The sequence below is a fragment of the Mustela putorius genome, unplaced genomic scaffold (assembly GCF_011764305.1).
Source record: "Mustela putorius furo isolate JIRA1106 unplaced genomic scaffold, ASM1176430v1.1 tig00003896_pilon_pilon_pilon, whole genome shotgun sequence".
Classification (NCBI taxonomy): Eukaryota; Metazoa; Chordata; class Mammalia; order Carnivora; family Mustelidae; genus Mustela; species Mustela putorius.
The window spans coordinates 8,827,663-8,847,931 of record NW_025422045.1 but is presented as its reverse complement, the minus strand read 5'-3'; the positions used below and the strand labels follow the sequence as shown (position 1 = coordinate 8,847,931).

Sequence of the window (20,269 nt, the reverse complement as noted above, 5' to 3'; positions counted from 1 at the left end):
GGTCCCCAATGTTGGATCCCTCAATAATGGGTCCGTGATTAAAGGAGCGAGACTGATACAAAGTGAAGGTCAAGCAAAGCTTTATTCTGTGCCAAGCATCAAGAATCAAACCGAACGTTTGGGGCCGTGCCTCTTACAAAGAGGGCGACCTCTCTCTACTTCACAGACTAGCTTTTAAGGGCAAAGGCCATGTGGTTGGGCCTGGCCACGCACAGGTGACCAATGAAATTGTAACACACAGAGAAAGCTGCATAGTCATGTTAGGTCACACATAAGTGACCAATTGAATTACAATTTACCCTATTAGACATTTGAACCAGCCTATCACCTTGGTCAGAATTGGCGCCCAAAAGGTGCCCAAAGGGCAGGGCCCATACTCCTTGGTAACTAGGGAGACAGTATGTGCCCCCTCCCCAATGGATGTCTCCCCCTGACCTGACCCACCCTTGTATTTGGGCTTTGTTACCTGGGACTGGTTTCCCAGACTTGGGTGGGGGGGCAGGGTCAAATTAAGTTTCACTGCATAAACAACAAAATGGCTGTTCAACCAAGGTGGGGCCGCTCTGGCTAAATAGGCCCTTGCACAAGTACTGGCTCAGCAGCCCCTGATGGTCACTCAGAGCTACATACAGTCAAGTCCTCCAGTTCCCAGGAATTACAGCCGCCTGTCCCTACCCAGGCCTGCAAAGCCTCCTGAGGCCACAGGGGGGCGATAATGGGACTATGGCAGAGGGTTCAGAGAGCAGGCTAGAGACAGAGAGCATCTTCTTTTGGAGCCACTAGGATTGCATCAGACCCTCCAACCCCCACCCCCTATCCCACAGTGTTCCCAAGCTACTTTTCCCCCAGTTGGAGGAAGTGGGGGAGGGGGACTACAGTCATAGGCTTAGGACGCAGGTGGCCTGGCTAAACTGGGCTCCAAGCCCCTTGATTGGTGGGAGTGATTGATAGGTTTCTGTTGTGTTCCAGACAGGGTCTTGGAACTGCTGCAGATTTGCCTGGCCTGCAGAAGCCCCAGATGGCCACCTGTGGTTGGGGCTGATCTATCCAGGCCAGGCCCTGACAGTCCAGATCTGTGGCTACCTCCCAAGACCTGTCTATCCTAAGACCCCGAATGAGGTCAGCAGGCCTCTTCTTCCTCAAAGGACTCCTGGGAAGGGCAGTGGGGGGTAGACTCAGATTCCCTCCAGTCTAGCCTTGCACGTCTCACAGCTCCATTCCACTTGGGACAGGAAAGGATGCTTTGACGGTGGGATAGGAGGTGGTGGAAGGGAAGAGGGAGAGAGGGAGGGAGGAGATGAGCTGGAGGAACACAAATGGCAGGGTTGGAATTGCAACCCAGGGACTCTAGCACACTGTCCCTCAGCCCTGTGCCAGCCATAACACTGACCATTAGGGGCTAGGGAAGCGGGGTCCTCAGTGTGAGTTCTGGGCCAAGCAAGGAGACCCAGGCAGGATTTGTGGCCTAAAGGGCTCCATTTTGCCAACCCTCACCCCACAGGGTAATCTGCCTCCCACTAACGACAGAGAAGACAGGGTGCAGTTAGGAGTTTGGGGGAGCCTCTTTCACATACCTTTGGGTTCCACAGAGTGGAGGCCTTGAAAAACAACTGATTACCCTGAACTTGACCTCTGAGCCTCTGGTTTACTTTCCCCCACCTCCCTCTCCTGTATACCTTGTTCTCCTTATCCAGTGTCAGCAGTCACATTGCTTCTCTGGCCTCCCTCCTGATCCCCAGCCAGACTTCTTGCAGCTCTCATGCCTCTCTCTCCTCCCTACAATGTTTGTTGTTAGCATCTTATCAACCTTGCCAGCATGGGTGGGGGCCTTGGAGCTTGCTCGGTCCAAATTTTTGTTGCACGGGTGGGGACACTGAGGTCTAGGACCACTTGGGTCATTGCTTGTCAAAGGTCATACATCAGAATCAGCAACAGAGCCTTTTAACTCTTTGCCCTTTGATCTGCCTATTGCAGTTCAGTCTTTGTCCTTAGACGAGTAGAGCTCTTTGTTTTTTTTAAGATTTATTTATTTATTTGAGGGCGCCTGGGTGGCTCAGTTGGTTGAGCAACTGCCTTTGGTTCAGGCCATGATCCTGGAGTCCCTGGATTGAGTCCCCCATCGGGCTCCCTGCTCAGCGGGGAGTCTGCTTCTCACCCTGACCCTCTCCCTTCTCATGTGCACTCTCTCTCTCTCAATCTCTTTCTCGCAAATAAATAAATAAATAAATAAATCTTTTTTTTAAAAGATTGATTTATTTATTTGAGATAGAGGGGTCAGGGAGGGACAGAAGGAGAGAGAGTCTTAAGCAGACTCCATACTGAGCCTAGAGCCCAACTCAGGGTCAGCACACTGTGATTACAAAATGAGCCAAACCAAGAGTTGGAGGCTTAACCAACTGTGCCACGCAGGTGCCCCAGACTAGTTGAGCACTTAAGTACTTCATTCAGTTCAGACTTCGCCTTCAAAGCTACGGTTGTAGCTACTTCACAGTTTGGCTCCAACAACAAACTGGATGAGACTGGGGCTAGCAACAGAATTTATGGGCCAAGGGCTAGGGACTGCAAGGGAGACCAGGCTCCAGGAGACAAAGCAAACCAGATCTGTACTTTAGGTCAGCTCGCCAGCCACCGCTGCTTAACATCCTTCTTCCATACCCACCCTTTCTCCCAGCAGTCCATGTCTAGGGTGATGCTCAGAGAAACAATGTTCCTAAACCCAGGCTAACATACACACACTCAGGAACAAAGACACAGGTCCACACCAGCACATATACACGGCTCTGTGGGTCTGCACTGCTCACTGTGAGATCATTATTATGTGAGGCTCATTCCTCTGAATGCAAGAACATGTCTCCTCCCCTGTGGCCTCCCAGTGCCCAACCTATAGCCTGCTATGAATAGGAGCTCAATGAGGGTGTATGGAACGAGCGAGCTGACACTTGGTATGGGAGGCCATTTAGACCAGGCCTCCATCTCCAAGCCCTGGCATGAGGCAGGAAGCCCAGCCCAGGCCGATGAGCCTGGCACATGAACTGGGGGAAGGGTTATAGCAGCTCTTGCTGTGGTTCCTAGTACACCCCTCCCCATCTTCTGCTTTCAGCTGGCCCTCTAATGTGGTCCATGAACAATCAGTAACACCTGGGAGTTGTTAGGAATACAGTCTCGGGCCTCACCTCAGACATACTGAATCCTGAACTCGGTGTGGGGTCTAGCAGTCAGCCCTCCAGGGGATTCTAAGGCGTGCTAAATTTATAGAACTGCTGCGGCCTGGGACCACAGGCTGACTGCTGCTGGCTGCAGGCGGGGAGGCTACTCGGGTTCAGAAGCACAGACAGCTGCTTGCGCCACCTACCGGTAAGGATGTGCATGTGCGGCGGGCCCCAAACCTGAAGTCAGATATGCCCGCATAAATCTCTGACAATCTGGCAAGGTCTCAGAAAGCCTATATGCAGGGCCTCTGGGCTCCAGGGGACATAGACAGGCCCCCGATGGAAGTAGGTACAAGCAAGGAGGAACTATTCTCACCAGGTGACATCCTGTGTCCTCTAATTCCTTTGTCCCTTTCCCTTCTAAATTTCTCCCAGTGCTCCCTCCGGGTCCAGAGAAGCTGAGTAGTTCCCCAGCTCAGACCAGGCACCCCCATTTGGGAGACCAGGTGACTGGTGTGCCTAAGAGAGTTTGAAGTATGTGCTAACACCAGCAAAGTTCTTTCTCTGCAGGGGCGGGTCAGGGGAATGTGGGGGATCAGCAAGCAAAGCTTAAGCAAGAGCACACAACACCCCCACCCCCAAGCAATGAAATGCTGCCCAGATGTAAATTAGCCCTTGGCCCCTGCCCAGGGCTGCTCCCAAGACCCACCCTGACCCTCCATGTATCTCTCTGCTCCGGTCTGTGGAGCCCCAGGCCCCTGCCCACCTGGCCTCTCCCCAGGTCCTGCAGCCTCTCACTCTAAGGATCCTGAAGCGAAATCCGGGCCTCTGGGAGCTCCAGGGGATGTGGGGAGGGGATGGGGAGGCTGAGCTTCCCCATGCTCAGATCTGGTTTCGCCGCGCTTCCCCTGGCGCACTGCCACGGGCTGAGCCACCAGCTGCGCTATATAAGGCCTGGAGGCTGGACAGGAGAGGCGAAGACTTGAAACCCCCAGCTGAGGAGTCCCGCTCAGGACACGGTGAGCTCCACTCCCATTTTCCTCACCCCATGCCTGCATTTCTCTGCCCCGCTTAGCTACTCCTGCCCTTCCCAGATCACCCTGCTTCTCCCCCAGAGAAGAGCCCCCCCTTTTTGCTTTGAAGTTCTCTCTTTTCCCCCTTACTGGTCCAAAGCCCTCCCCCTCCTTCACCTGAGGTCAGGGACTCTCAAATGGTCCCAGTCAGGGTCTGTACCTCTGAGCATCTGCTTTCTTTCTTGCGGTCAGCCAGTCTGCTTTGTCCGAGAGTTCTGCGGAGCGTGGGATGGGGAGCCTAACTAACAGAGCATATGCTGAGGAAACTTCTGTGGGCTGCCAGATGGGAAATGGTTTTTCCACAAGGTGTCTCAGGCCACCTTGGCCTCCCAGACAGTCTTAGAGTGGTCTCAGACTGAATGCTGTGTAGCATTCAGCTCCCTGCTCCAAGCCCAGGAGCTTGGGGTAAGACATGCAATGGGGACCTTGGGGACCCCTATGCCTCTGTTCCCTTGACTGAGAAAAAGAAGGTGGTGGAGCGGGGGAGCTGGGGGGAAGGTTAGTGGGCTTAGAGCTAGAAGATCTGCAATGTGGGATTGGTTTGTTCTTCTCCTGAGACAGCCAAGCGCTTTTACATCTTTTTCCCCCCTGGAAAGGAAGAATCTCCTCTTTCCCACCACACCCTGGACTTTGGACATTGAATGGAGTCACTTTTGAATCTCCAGGAACTGGTCAGATTCTGGGTTGGCCAGAGCTCTGGGGAGAGATAGAAATGAGCAAGAGCCTGGGCTACACCCCATGGATCTTTGCCTTTATTGTCAAGCCCACTTTCTTCTCCTGGCTCTTACAGCCCCTAACCCATGCTTACCAGTTACTGGGGACGCCTGGCTTCACACAGTGTATCCCCTCTGCTCTCCTTCAGGGAGCTCCCAGCTGTGTAACTCCACGCCAGGCCCCAACAAACAGGTTAGAAATGTGTTCCAGCTGCAGGCTGTGCACATCGGGGAATGTGTTTATGGATATCATGCATCTGAAGCATCTGCCCCCTCCACATCTTGCCTGTCCTGCGAGGGGCCATGGCAGTCAAGGCTGGGCAGCATGGTATTCACGGATAGCCCCTTGGTGCAAGAGTGTGAGCCCCACCAAAACATGCCCCGAAGCCAAGGTTTTGGAAGTGATACATGAGTCACTCAAGAGGCTGCTGGGTGTAAGCCCAAGCCCCTCCTCACTGGCAAGGTACCTCCTCACCCCTGCTCTCCCTTATGCCTCATCAGGATGTGGGGTCCTAGAGCCTGGATCTGAATCCAGCTTTGCCTTATTTGAACTCCTGAGCCTCTGCACCTCCTAAGCTGCCCAGATTCACAACTTGGGCAGGTGTTACCTCCCATGAGACTTTATTCTGTCTACCCTTCCACCCTTGATAGGTCAAGAAATAGTTCTGCTCAAGCCATAAGAGATGCTACAGAAATGTGGGACCTGATCAGCTTTGATTCTTTGCAGGTCACTGGATCTGAGCGACTTCCCAGGAGACTACGTTCCAAGGAGGACCCAAATCTGAAGTACCCTCACCCATCTCCTGCCATGTTTCCCATAGGGCCTGGGGGAAAGATGGCGGGGACCAAGGCCTGGGTGTTCTTCTTCCTGGTCCTGGAAGTCACCTCTGTGTCAGGTATGGGCTAAATATCTGCTCCCTCCCAAGCCTCTGTGTCATAGCGAAGTCATATCTGGTCTGCGAACCAAGTAGGGGCCTCAGCAATGGCCGTAAGACTTCAGGCTGGTTTATAGACTTATTAATAATGTATATCTGCTTGTTTCCCAGGAGAATTTGAGATAGTTTCCAAATATTAAAACTCACAGGACAGAATCTTTTAAATGAAGAGGGGAATTAGCTATCACTCAAAGGGAGGAAAAAGGATAAAAGGGTTATCACCTCTAGGTGCTAAATTTAGCTATGGGATTCCTGGGAGTCAAAGCAAAAGGGAATCACAAGGGATCACCGGGTTCTCAGAAGCAGGTTGCGGTGTGCTCTGGTTTTAGTGTCATAAAAATTCTTCCAGCTTAAAGCTCACTTTCATTGTGCGGCTGAATTTCACAGACACCAGACCCTCTTCTAGTCCCCTTGTCCTCTGACCCTATCCTCTGGTGACACTGAGTTCCTGAAGGAATAGGTAGGGTGCATGGGCATAACCTCGTGCATCTGAGCATCAGCGCTCCCAGCCCTGCCCTGTATGCTCTCTTCCATCTCTTCTGCCTCTCCTGATGTTTAACTACCTCCTCAAGTAGGGCAAAAAAACACTCAAAACCCCCTTGTAAAGCTGCCTGCACTTGAGCCTTTGTGAGTACTCACGAAGGAACAAAGGCTGTCTCAGCATCTTGCCAAACCCTGCACGCACCCACCTCCCACCTTGCTCTTTCCACCCTGACAGCTGCTGTTTGTAAAGATGATTAACATTCAGCCATCTGAGGGGAAATCAGATTAGTTTGATTAAAAGAGTTCCTATCACCCCAATTAAGCAGCATAGAGAATTCTGATTTGGCTCCTTGCACGAGAGTTAATTGCTTTTCAGAGCTTGTCTGTTCTCGGCTCTCCTTCTCCTCCCCCCTTGGGAACCCCCAATCCCACCTCAGATGGGGTGGGGCTGGAAGTTGCTTGTGGGCTAAGGACCCTGTACCCCTCTTCCAGAGTTGCTAACACTTATTCAGCAAGCACCATGCTAGGCATTACTCTGAGTGGATTTTGTGAATGAGTTTATTTAATCTCCAAAATCCTTTGAGGCAAGAACTATTATTGTCCTCATTTTATGATGAGGGAACAGGGGTCAAATGAGTCAAGTATCTGGCTCAAGGTCAAACAGGACGTGGCAGAGCCTCTGGATCTCACACTTTCTTTCTTTCTTTTTTTTTTTTTTTAATTTTATTTATTTGACAGAGAGATCACAAGTAGGCGGAGAGGCAGACAAAGAGAGAGGGGGAAGCAGGCTCCCCACCGAGCAGAGAGCCCGATGCGGGGCTCGATCCCAGGACCCTGAGATCATGACCCGAGCTGAAGGCAGCGGCTTAACCTACTGAGCCACCCAGGTGTCCCTGGATCTCACACTTTCAATCTCTGTATACTTCAGAGATGTTTACTTGGGTCACCTCATGAAATTCTCATGCCTACTGGACCGCCACCCTCTGAGATGGGAACTAGTATCTCCATTTTACAGATGAGGAAAATAGGGCTCCGTTCTGCCAAGAAGGACATGCCCAGATCCCATCATAGGAGCCCCAGCTCACTGGCCGCTCAGCAACATCTCATGATCTGTTTCTAGAACAAGAGCAGTAAGACAACTACCATTGGCTGAGCCTGCACTCCATGCCGGGTCTCTTTACATTGACCATCACCCTGAGAAGGCACCAGAACCCTATGATGTAGCAATGGTTAATGCAGCCCTGTGTTTTGGGAAATGCAATCAGAAGAATAAAGCTTCATGAGGTTGCACAGCTAGATAGTGGCAGAGCAGAGGTTTGAACGCTTGTCCAATGCTCTTGCTCCACCCACCCCCATCACCTGCTTCCCTGCATCTTGAAAGGCTGGGGTAGCAGGATGCAGCTGAGTCCTTATCCCTATCAGTCCTGACTTCTCACTTCTCCTCCTTGCCCTCAGGGAGGCAGACGATGCTCACCCAGTCGGTAAGAAGAGTCCAGCCTGGGAGGAGGACCTCCAGCATCTTTGCCAAACCTGTTGACTCTCTGGAAAGTGAGTTGTGGTTGGAGCAGGGAGGGTCAAGAGAGGGGATCTTTACTGAGCTTGCAGCGAGAATCTCCGAAGCCAGGGCACAGTGTCATGGTTTCCATGGAAACCCACTTTGACAAAGCATTTAACCTACATCTCCGTCCAGGCAGACAGACCTAGGAAATAGGACAGCTTAGAATGTGAAGCTGCCTGACATATTCAGGAATGGTACAGAGCTTGCTGGAACCAGAGCACAGGCTGGTGGGAGATGGGGGGCGGGAGGGAGATGAGGATGGAGAGAGAGCAGGGTCCAGCTTACACTGAATGCCTGGCTAAGGCATTTAAAGCTGGGGAGTGGTGGGGTCCAAGCCACCCGGAGAAAGCTCACCCTGACTGCTGTGTCAGTGAGGGCTGGGAGGTGGGGAGAGCGGGAACTTGGAAGTAGAAAGACCAGGCAGGGAGTTACTGACATGGTACAGCCAGGCTGCTGAGAGCTTTAATGGAGTGGCGGGAACAGAAGAAGGTTAAAAGGCTGGAGGGATGCTGGAGATGTAGATGCCACAGCGTCAGAGACCAATGCTGGTGGGTGAGAGGTATCGGAAGTGAGTCCCAGGAGTTAAGCAGGGAGGAAGGAGGGAGCACCCCTGAGGCTCTGGGGCCTGTCTTTCTCTGACCTGCCTCTACCTCTCAGGTCCTGGGGAGTGGACAACCTGGTTCAACATCGACCACCCAGGCGGGCAGGGTGACTATGAGCGGCTGGACGCCATTCAATTCTACTATGGGGACCGGGTGTGTGCTCGGCCCCTGCGGCTAGAGGCTCGGACCACCGACTGGATGCCTGCAGGCAGCACTGGCCAGGTGGTCCATGGCAGTCCCCGTGAGGGCTTCTGGTGCCTCAACAGGGAGCAGCAGCCTGGTCAGAACTGCTCCAATTATACGGTGCGCTTCCTCTGCCCACCAGGTAAGCCCGGACAGACCCGGACCCCCTACCTCCCACAGCCTTGGCACAGGGAGAGGCCACGATGGGCATCTGGCCACTGAAACTCAGGATGTCACACACATACCACAGGCTTTAACTCCCCCAGAGTAACACATTACTATGATGAGAGCCATGATCTTCCCAAGAGTGTTCTCTGTCAATAGGGACTTTCTTTTTTTAAGATTTTATTTATTTATTTGACAGAGAGAGATCACAAGTAAGCAGAGAGGCAAGCAGAGAGAGAGGAGGAAGCAGGCTCCCTGCCGAGCAGAGAGCCCGATGCGGGGCTCGATCCCAGGACCTGGGATCATGACCTGAGCAGAAGGCAGAGGCTTTAACCCACTGAGCCACCCAGGCACCCCTCAATGGGGACTTTCTGTTTATTGAGTGTGGGCAGCAAAGAGGTGAAGACGACAGGCTCTGGAGTTGGGCTTCTTGCATTTGAATCCTGGGTCTACCATCTGAACAGTGTTCCTTAAGCAAATTCTCTTTATTTTCTTTTGTAAAAAATGTAATTTCATCATTTTTTTAGAAGATTTTATTTATTTATTTGAGAGAGAGAGAATGAACGGTGGGGAAGGGCAGAAGGAGAGGGAGAGGAAGAAGCAGACTCCCTGCTGAGCAGGGAGCCTGATGTGGGATTCATTTCAGGACCCAGAGATCACAATGTGAGCCAAAGGCAGACACTCAACAGACTGAGCCACCCAGGTGCCCCTTAGGTGAATTTTCTGAAGCTCTCTGAGCCTCAGGTTTCTCCCAATAGAACAGGGGAAGTATTAGTAATATTAGTAAATATTAGTACATCTTGATGTGGGCTTTTATGAGGATTAAATGCGATAAGGAATGTAGAGGGTTTAACCCAAGTCAACTTTCACTAAGTGATAGTTTCTATTATTGTTTCTATGTGCCAGACACTGGCACATAGTCATTATATTCATTACTCTTTAATCTCCATTTTGACAAGTTACTCCAGGTCTGGAGAGGTTAGGTGATTTCTCACAATTTTGCAGCTGTTAAGTGGGGAGCTGGGATTTGAACTCACATCTATGTCTACAGAGTCCAAGAGTTCATGCGTGACGCCCTCCCTCTCCACATAGAGTCCGCTACAAGGCTGCCCACTTCTCAGCTGGACACTCTGCCAGTGTGCACAGCCTGGCCCCACAGGCTCTGGTGGCAGTGGCGGCCACCCAGAGCTCAGGCTGGGCAATGTCCGAGGACCCCATTCCCACACACAGGCCTCAGAGCAGAGGTGAGGGGGAGAGTGTGAGGTCTGAGTCACTGGAGTCCCAGACCCTGACCAGGAGGGAGCCCTTTCACAGGAATGTATGACTATTTCCACAATGATGAGAGGGAAAATGGCGCTATCCCTGCACATCTTAAGACAGCATATCCAGGGCGCCTGGGTGGCTCAGTGGATTAAGCCGCCGCCTTCGGCTCAGGTCATGATCTCAGGGTCCTGGGATCGAGTCCCGCATCGGGCTCTCTGCTCAGCAGGGAGCCTGCTTCCCTCTCTCTCTCTCTCTGGCTGCCTCTCTGTCTACTTGTGATTTCTCTCTGTCAAATAAATAAATCTTAAAAAAAAAAAAAAAAAAAAAAGAAGACAGCATATCCAGGTCCCAGTGCTTCACCAACAAGTCCCTCTCAGAGCCACCCCTGGCCCAAATGGTACCTTTGTGCAAATTAGAGACACCACTTCCTCAGGACTCTTGACTTCCCTCCATTGGAAAACTCATTGCAGTAAATATAAATATCAGTGCCATCTATGACATGAACAGAAACCCTGTCTTTCTGACATAAAACAGCCTCAGAGGCAGATTTCCTGACAGAGTCCCCTCTGGAGGCAAGTCAGGCCATCTGTCGATCCTCTTGCAGGGTCCCTGCGCCGAGACACAGAGCGCATCTGGAGCCCATGGTCTTCCTGGAGCAAGTGTTCTGCTGCTTGTGGTCACACTGGAGTCCAGACCCGAACACGTACCTGCTTAGCCGAGACGGTGTCACTGTGCGATGAGGCCTCTGAGGAGGGTCGCCTCTGCATGGACGAGGCCTGTACAGGTGCTTCTCTTGCTCCTGGTACTGGGAAGGCATGTGACTGAGTTGAAGCAGCCTAGAGGAATAGAACAGAGGGTCAGACAGACTGATTCACTCATTCTTTCATTCACCAAGTATTAAATGAGTATCTGTTATGTGCTCTGATGGGGAATGTAGAGGATAATGTGGGAGCACAGAGCAGGGTCAATAATAACTTAGGAGAATCAAGGGTGGCTTCCTGTCTGGAAGAATGAGGAGGAATTAGTCAAGCAGGCTGATAAGGAAAGGTAACACAGACCTAAGTGGGAGGGGAAGCATAAGTGAGTCCACAGGCTGAGAGATGCCTGAAGGAGAGCCAGAATCCATATAAGCCCTCCTGATGTGTCCCCTTCTTCCACAGCCTGTGACCTGACCTGCCCCATGGGCCAGGTGAATGCTGACTGCGATGCATGCATGTGCCAGGACTTCATGCTACACGGAGCTGTCTCCCTCCCTGGGGGTGCCCCAGCCTCAGGAGCCACCGTCTACCTGCTGACCAAGAAGCCTAAGCCACTGACCAAGACAGACAGCAGTGGGAGGTTCCGGGTCCCTGGCTTGTGCCCTGATGGCAAAAGCATTCTGAAGATCACAAAGGCCAAGTTTGCCCCTATCATGCTCACAATGCCCAAGACTAGCCTAAAGGCAGCCACTGTCAATGCGGAGTTCATGAGGGCAGGTACTGTTCTCTGGGGTAGGGCTGGACAGGAAGGCTGGACTTTTAAATAAAGGGATCATAGTGCTAAGAGCTGGCTTCCCAGTTTACAGAGTAAATTCCCGGATCTTTACCACGACCCACAAAGCTCTACATCATCTGGCTTGCCCATTACTTCTCTGTTCTCCTCTCCCATTACTCTCCCTTCCACCCCACTGAGTCACTCTATTCCAGTCAGAATAGCCTCCTAGCTGTTCCTCAAACATGCAGACACACTTCTGCCTCAGGCCTTTGCACTTGCCATATGCTCTGCTTGGAGTGTTCTTCCTACAGATTATTGACACGACTTGTTCTCTCAAATGTATGAATTTTTCCCTGACCACCTTATCTAAAATAGTCAATTATAGAGAGTATAGAGAGAAAGAGGCTGGGGGAAACCAGAAATGGTGCAGAGTGGCCGGCATATTCTGCTGGAAGCAGCGGAATGTGAGTATTGTTCTACTCAAAACAGCCAGCTCTGTCCTAATGGCAGTGCTCAGGAATCTTGGCTTGCACAAGGGCCCCTTGGTTCTCTACTGCCCCACCCAAAGGCTGCCTGAGAGGCCACCGAAGCTGATTCTAGGCGGAGGGTGTGGAGTGGGTGGACTCCATTCTGGACCACTTCCCTTAGAGGAGGAGCTAGGGGTGGGAGTACATGTAAGGTCATACAATTTTAACGCATGACAAAGAACTTGAGGGAGCAAGGCTCTAGACAATCTGCCACAAAGAAAAAACCAAATCACCTTTTCTTATCTCCTGTCCCAGAGACTCCATACATCGTGATGAACCCAGAGACAAAAGCACGGAGAGCTGCGCAGAGTGTGTCCCTGTGCTGTAAGGCCATAGGGAAGCCCAGTCCAGACAAGTATTTCTGGTGAGTGTTCTGCCAGTTTCCTTGCCAAGTCTTCTTAGAAACCGGACCTTTCTTTCAATGAGTCTGGACTTATTATTATTATTATATTTTATTATCATATAATGTATTATTTGTTTCAGGAGTATAGGCCTGTGATTCATGAGTCTTACACAATTCATAGCACTTATCACAATACATACCCTCGCCAGTGTCCATTACCCAGTCACCCCATCCCTCTAACCCCCCTCCACTCCAGCAACCCTCAGTTTGTTTCCTGAGATTAGGAGCCTCTTATGGCTTGTCTCCCTCACTGGTTTCATCTTGTTTCATTTTTCGCTCCCTTCCCCTAGCATCCTCTGTCTTGTTTCTCAAATTCCTCATATTGGTGAGATCATATGATAGCTGTCTTTCTCTGATTGACTTATTTCACTCAGCGTAATGCCCTCTAGTTCCATTGTTGCAAATGCAAGTTATCAGGGTTTTTTTTTATGGCAACATAATATTCCATTGTATAATTATACCACATCTTTATCCATTCATCTGTTGATGGACATCTAGGCTCTTTCCATAGTTTGGCTATTGTGGACATTGCTGCTATAAACATTGGGGTGTAAGTGCCCCTTCAGATCACTACATTTGTATCTTTGGGGTAAATACCCAGTAGTGCAATTGCTGCTTCATAGGGTAGCTCTATTTTCAACCTTCTGAGGAATCTCCACACTGTTTTCCAGAGTGGCTGCACCAGCTTGCATTCCTACCAATAACGTAGGAGGGTTCCCCTCTCTGCATCCTTGCCAACATCTGTCATTTCCTGACTTCTTCATTTTAGCCTTCCTGACTGGTGTGAGGTGGTATCTCACTGTGATTTTGATTTGTATTTCCCTGATGCCGAGTGATGCAGAGCACTTTTTCATGCGTCTTTAGGCCATTTGGATGCCTTCTTTGCAGAAATGTCTGTTCATGTCTTCTGCCCATTTCTTGATTGGATTACTTGTTCTTTGGGTGTTGAGTTTGATAGGTTCTCTACAGGGGTGTGGGCTTAGTATTAATCATAACAATAACCAACAGGATAAGTTATTAGTAAGGCTCTGGCACAGAACTCATGAGTTGGCATTTAAAAGTGGGTGCCAGTGGGGTCAAGGCCACCCAGACAACCAACTCTGTCATTAACCTCTTGAAGCTGGGGTCTCCACAGAGCAGCTCTGGTCTCAGGGTCCTGGCTTGTATATTCTTGGGGCACAGAACAAGATTCCCTAGCAAAACACACACAAGGTCAGAGTCCCCCAGGACTGTGAGTCCTTTTTTATCCTTCACAGATAATTTACAGCCATTATCTTGTCTGATGCTCCCAGTAATTCTGTGAAGTCAGCGAGGGAAACATAGACCAGGAAGCTAAAGCTCAGGGAGGTGAGAGGATTTGTCTAAGGACCAATAGCTGGGTAGTAGTGAGGCAGGGACTCAGAATGAAATCCCTTGAGTCCTTGGTCAGCAGTGCTCTTGGATGAGCTGAGTCACAAGTGATATTGGCATCTGCAGGGCCCCAGGCATCATCTGCCTCTCCAGCGGCTTGCTCCTGGCCTCCTCCCCACGGGTACCTGCCCTCCCATCATCCCCTCAGCCTCTGTCCCTCCATTCCTTGCAGGTACCACAATGACACACTGCTGGACCCCTCCCTCTACAAGCATGAGAGCAAGCTAGTGCTGAGGAACCTACGACAGGACCAGGCTGGAGAGTACTTCTGCAAGGCCCAGAGTGACTCGGGGGCTGTGAAGTCGCGGGTGGCCCAGTTGACTGTCATAGGTAAGCCTGTCAGCGTCCCCAAGTCTGCCACAGGGCCACAGGGTGGGGGAAGCACCCCAGTGGCCATATCTGGGCAGTAATAGCTCGGGCTTTTCTGTGCTGTACACAGTGCTGTACCCTCTAAGACACAAAGATCTCAGTCCTAAATCCTACCCTCACAGAGCTGCCAGTCCAGGGAGAGGTGAAGAAATAGAAATAAGAGACAAATAAGTAAAGATAGAAAAATGCACTGAAACAGGAGATAAGATGAGACACAAAGACCTTTCAGTGTGAGCAACCATGGAGGACTGCTTGAGGGGTCAGCTTTTCAGCTGGAGTTTGTTTGTTTGTTTGTTTTTCCAAAGATTTTATTTATTTATTTTGTCAGAGAGAGAGAAAGAGCAACCACAGGCAGACAGAATGGCAGGCAGAGGCAGAGGGAGAAGCAGGTTCCCTGGCAAGCAAGGAGCCTGATGTGGGACTTGATCCCAGAATGCTGGGATCATGACCTGAGCTGAAGGCAGCTGCTTAACCAACTGAGCCACCCAGGCATCCCTCAGCTGGAGTTTAAATAGTGGGTCACAGCCTTGGCTACTCATTGGGATCACCTGCTGAATTTTTAAAATACTGATGACTGGGTCTTACCTCCAGAATATGATGTCATGGGTTTGGGACACAGTCTAGGCATGCACAGATTAAAATCTCCTCCTGGTGATTCTAATTTGCAGCCCATGTTGTGAACCTCTGGTCTTGAATAATGGCCAAGTACTGTGTGTATGGAGGTGGGGGCATTCTAGATCGAGGGCCCACATGAGCAAAGGTTTACAGGAAAAGGGGACCTGATTAGAGCTGGCTTTAAGCAGTGATCTGGAGGGGCACCTGGGTGGCTCAGTGGGTTAAAGCCTCTGCCTTCAGCTCAGGTCATGATCCCAGGGTCCTGGGATCGAGCCCCACATTGGGCTCTCTGCTCAGCAGGGAGCCTGCTTCTTCCTCTCTCTCTGCCTGCCTCTCTGCCTACTTGTGATTGCTGTCTGTCAAATAAATAAATAAAATCTTAAAAAAAAAAAAAAAAGGAAGTGATCTGGAAGGGGAAAGACTGGAGGCCAAGACCAATCAGGAACATATACTTGCAATGTGTGGGGTGGAAGGGCAGGGAGGAGGAGATCTTAATAATTGGCCTAGGGGCATCTGGATGGTTCAGTCGGTTGGGCATCTGCCTTCCACTCAGGTCATGATCCTCGGGTCCTGAGATGGAGCCCCCACTTCTGGCTCCCTGCTCGCTCTCTCTCTCTCAAATAAAATAACAATAATAATAATAATTGGTCTAAACAAAACTAAACAAAAGGCAAGAGAGAGAAAATGTATTGGAAGCATTCTGGAATATTTCACAGACTCCGAGAATGCCGAACACCAAACCTCAGGGCAGACAGGACACAAGGCACTAGGACCACTGCAGAGATGTTAAGCTCCCTTGACAGTGGTTCCCAATCCATAAAACCACTGCTCCCACCTGTAACAGTTATCTTTAACATCACCTTATCATTCTGAAGTCAAACTGGTAGATGATAAGTACATATAATTTCTAAATACGTGTGCATGTGGCCTAAACTATAACATCAAGGAAAAAGAAAATGACTCTTATTCAAAACAGTGTATATATTCCGATGTATAAATGTTTTTTGGCATAGCAACATGAAAAGGCTAACCAAAGAGGTCAGATACTTGCACTTAAATCCAGTCACCACGAATGCAACAGCTACAAATCCTGATGAATACAGGGGTATTGTTTTGGTGGTTCACATTCCTTGGTTAATATTGGGGCAGGTAGGCAGTTTTCTTGAGATAAGGAACAATTCTGGGTATAGTTCCAAGCTAAACCAAGTACAATCTTAACTTGATTTATAAGGCAGTTGCATTCTTTAAAAATTCAACGTATGGTTAAAGCCACAGAAAAAATAGTAGGCTATGATCATTTTAAACAGGTTTTCCACATATATGAATGTGTCTGCTGGGATACGTGAACTTCATACAGACAAATTCTTCATGCTGAGCAGTGCTAGGCCATTGCAAGACACAGAGTGGCAATGCCCATCCCCCACCCTGCCCACTACATGCCAGTAGCACTCTCAATTTTAGTGGTACTCAAAACACTCTCACAAATTTTCCATACCCCTCTATCAAGAACCATGACTCTGATGGTCTCAGTAACCAACTCTGTTTCCATATATGTATGTATGTATATATATACATACATTATGGATGTATGATCCATACATACATATGGATCCACATATGGATTAATAATGGCTATTCAATTCTAGGGACACCTGGGTGGCTCAGTCAGTTAAGCATCTGCCTTCAGCTCGGGTCATGATCCCAGAGTCCTGGGTTTGAGTCCCGAGTCAGGCTCTTTGCTCAGTGGGATGCTTGCTTCTCCCTCTGCCTGCTTCTCCCCACTTGTACTCTCTCTCTCTGACAAATAAATAAATAAAATCTTTTAAAAGAAATGATTTAAAAAATGATGGTTATTCCATCTCTCTCAGAAGAGTTCTGTGAGAATCAGGATCATGGAGATGCAAGTACTTTGAAAACCATAAAGCCCCACAGAGAGGTGAGATAAGGGTACACTTTGCGCAGGACATGAACTTTCTTTTAATATGCATACCATTCCCTCCACAGCCACTGATGAGACTCCTTGCAATCCAACCCCTGAGAGCTACCTTATCCGGCTGCCCCATGATTGCTTCCAGAATGCCACCAACTCTTTTTACTATGACGTGGGCCATTGCCCTGTCAAGACCTGTGCAGGGCAGCAGGATAACGGGATTAGGTGCCGGGATGCCGTGGAGCACTGCTGTGGCATCTCCAAAACAGAGGAAAGGGAGATCCAGTGCAGTGGGTACACGCTGCCCACCAAGGTGGCCATGGAGTGCAGCTGCCAGCGGTGTACAGAGACCCGGAGTATTGTGCGTGGCCGCGTCAGTGCTGCTGACAATGGGGAACCCATGCGCTTTGGCCACGTGTACCTGGGGGGCAACCGTGTGAGCATGACTGGCTACAAAGGCACTTTCACCCTCCATGTTCCCCAGGACACAGAGAGGCTGGTGCTCACATTTGTGGACAGATTGCAGAAGTTCGTCAATACCACTAAAGTGCTGCCCTTCAACAAGAAGGGGAGTGCAGTGTTCCATGAGATCAAAATGCTTCGGAAGAAAGAGCCCATCACGTTGGAGGCCATGGACACCAACATTATCCCCCTTGGGGAGGTGGCTGGAGAAGACCCTATGGCTGAGCTGGAGATCCCATCCAAGAGCTTCTACAGGCAGAATGGGGAGCCCTACACAGGAAAAGTAAAGGCCAGTGTGACCTTCCTGGATCCCCGTAATATTTCCACAGCCACAGCTGCCCAGAGTGACCTGAACTTCATCAGTGATGAAGGAGACACCTTCCCCCTTCGGACATATGGCATGTTCTCTGTGGACTTCACAGACGAGGCCACCTCAGAGTCACTTAATGTTGGCAAGGTGAAGGTCCACCTTGACTCGACCCAGGTCAAGATGCCAGAGCATGTGCCCACAATGAAACTCTGGTCACTCAACCCAGACACAGGGTTGTGGGAGGAGGAAGGTGACTTCAAATTTGAAAGCCAAAGGCGGGGCAAAAGGGAAGCGAGAACCTTCCTGGTAGGCAACATGGAGATCCGTGAAAGGAGGCTCTTTAATTTAGATGTCCCAGAAAGCAGGAGGTGCTTTATCAAGGTTAGGGCCTACCGGAGTGAGAGGTTCTTGCCCAGTGAGCAGATCCAGGGGGTTGTGGTCTCTGTGATCAACCTGGAGCCCAGGACTGGCTTCTCATCCAACCCCAGGGCCTGGGGCCGCTTTGACAGTGTCATCACAGGCCCCAATGGGGCTTGTGTCCCTGCCTTCTGCGATGACGAGTCCCCTGATGCGTATTCTGCCTATGTCTTGGCAAGCCTAGCTGGGGAAGAACTGGAAGCAGTACAGTCTTTTCCTAAATTCAACCCAAATGCAATTGGTGTCCCACAGCCCTATCTCAATAAGCTCAAATACCGTCGGACAGATCATGAGGACCCACGGGTGAAGAAGACAGCTTTCCAGATTAGCATGGCCAAGCCACGGCCCAATTCAGCCGAGGAGAGCAATGGGCCCATCTATGCCTTTGAGAACCTCCGGGCATGTGAGGAGGCCCCACCCAGTGCAGCCCACTTCCGGTTCTACCAGATTGAGGGAGATCGGTATGACTACAATACTGTACCCTTCAATGAGGATGACCCTATGAGCTGGACTGAAGACTACCTGGCATGGTGGCCCAAGCCAATGGAGTTCAGGGCCTGCTACATCAAGGTGAAGATTGTGGGGCCAGTGGAGGTGAATGTACGATCCCGCAACATGGGGGGCACACACCGGCGGACAGTGGGGAAGTTGTATGGAATCCGGGATGTGAAAAGCACACGGGACAGGGACCAGCCCAATGTCTCATCTGCCTGTTTAGAGTTCAAGTGCAGTGGGATGCTCTATGACCAGGACCGTGTGGACCGCACACTGGTGAAGGTCATCCCTCAGGGCAGCTGCCATCGAGCCAGCGTTAACTCCATGCTTCATGAGTACCTGGTCAACCACCTACCACTAGCAGTCAATAATGACACCAGCGAGTACACCATGCTGGCACCCCTGGATCCACTGGGCCACAACTATGGCATCTATACCGTCACTGACCAGGACCCTCGTGTGGCCAAGGAGATTGCTCTTGGCCGGTGCTTTGATGGCACATCTGATGGCTCCTCCAGAGTCATGAAGAGCAACGTGGGAGTGGCCCTGACCTTTAACTGCGTAGAGAGGCAGGTGGGCCGCCAGAGTGCCTTCCAGTACCTCCAAAGCCCCTCTGCCCGGCCCCCTGCCACAAACAGTGGCAGAGGAAGAATGCCCTCGCGGAGACTGCAGCGGGCTAGTAGGCGTGGCCAGCGCAGGCGCGAAGCAGTGGCCTCTCCGAGGTTTCTGGGGCTCGCTTCGCAGCCTCGGAACAACTAAGTCTCGTGGTACTTTTCTTCCCCCACCTCATGCAACAGCCATTGTGAGACTGATGCACAAACTGTCACTTGGTTAATTTAAGCACACCTGTTCTGGGGAAGTTTGCTTGTTTGTTTCTTCATGCCTTTATTTACTGTCTTTATCCCATGATACTGATTGGCACCTAGCGCCCCCACCCAATGTCAAAATAAAGTCTTTTTGTCCTGTTCTTTAAAAGAAACACAAGAAATTGGCCATTGGTAAAGTCTGTGGCCAACAACGAAAATGTACTTCCTTCTTTTTTTGCAGTGTTTCGCTCACCTCTATGATAATGATAATCTGATGATAAAGACCAAATAACCAATAATAAGGCATATTTCTTGGCCTTGGTCTACAAGATGTCAGCAAGGCCTCTATCACAGTTCACACATATAAATCGTGGTGAAATAAAGGAATAAACTACAATTTTTTACTTGAAATGTAAATAACTTATTTATTTCTTTGCTGAGTTTGGAACTCTAGTATACATTCCATGTTAAGCTGTTGAATATAGGGTAATCGTAGTTCCTCTTCCAAGTCTGGAAAGAACACTTCACACCTACAACTGCAATAGGTTGTTAATTATATTAGTGCATTTCCCTTTACATTTACTTTTGTTCTTCCTAAAAGCCCAGTGTATTCCAGAGCAGATGTCAATAAATGCGCATTTTATACTCGTTTCTGAGGCCCCTGTCCTGTCTCTTAACCAATAAAGAGAGCCAGGTGCTCAGAGGGACAGAGATTCTGGACAGTGGTCACAAGGTGGCATGAGGCACAGTTCCACACCGCCACCCCCTCCACCACCACCCCCACCCCGCCCCCAGCCAGTTACAGGGTTGAGTAACTAGGCAACACTCCAGTCAGTGATCAAGTTTGTTCTCATGGATCATATTTTCCACTTGCAGAGAAGAGCAGAGATTCCTGGAGTTGTGAGTATGTTCTGGGCTCCTGAGCAAA

General features: G+C 50.2%; 1 protein-coding gene across 1 annotated transcript; it reads left to right on the top strand.

Moving 5' to 3' along the window:
- The first annotated feature begins 3,866 nt into the window (after window positions 1-3,866).
- On the top strand, window positions 3,867-19,992 carry LOC101690472 (cartilage intermediate layer protein). The gene is made up of 9 exons (XM_004758676.3): window positions 3,867-4,168; window positions 5,663-5,831; window positions 7,809-7,901; window positions 8,569-8,838; window positions 10,729-10,908; window positions 11,285-11,599; window positions 12,380-12,488; window positions 14,110-14,267; window positions 16,926-19,992. Exons 2-9 carry the CDS (start codon window positions 5,744-5,746, stop codon window positions 19,292-19,294), a joined length of 3,582 nt encoding a protein of 1,193 aa, XP_004758733.1. The 5' UTR covers window positions 3,867-4,168; window positions 5,663-5,743; the 3' UTR covers window positions 19,295-19,992.
- Window positions 19,993-20,269: the final 277 nt, after the last annotated feature.

Coding starts and splice junctions, on each gene's coding strand:
- LOC101690472 (XM_004758676.3), top strand. CDS start 5,744: ATGTTTCCCATAGGGCCTGGGGGAAAGATGGCGGGGACCAAGGCCTGG. Junction 8,839..10,728: donor GCGCTTCCTCTGCCCACCAG/GTAAGCCCGGAC, acceptor ATCCTCTTGCAG/GGTCCCTGCGCCGAGACACA. Junction 12,489..14,109: donor AGTCCAGACAAGTATTTCTG/GTGAGTGTTCTG, acceptor CATTCCTTGCAG/GTACCACAATGACACACTGC.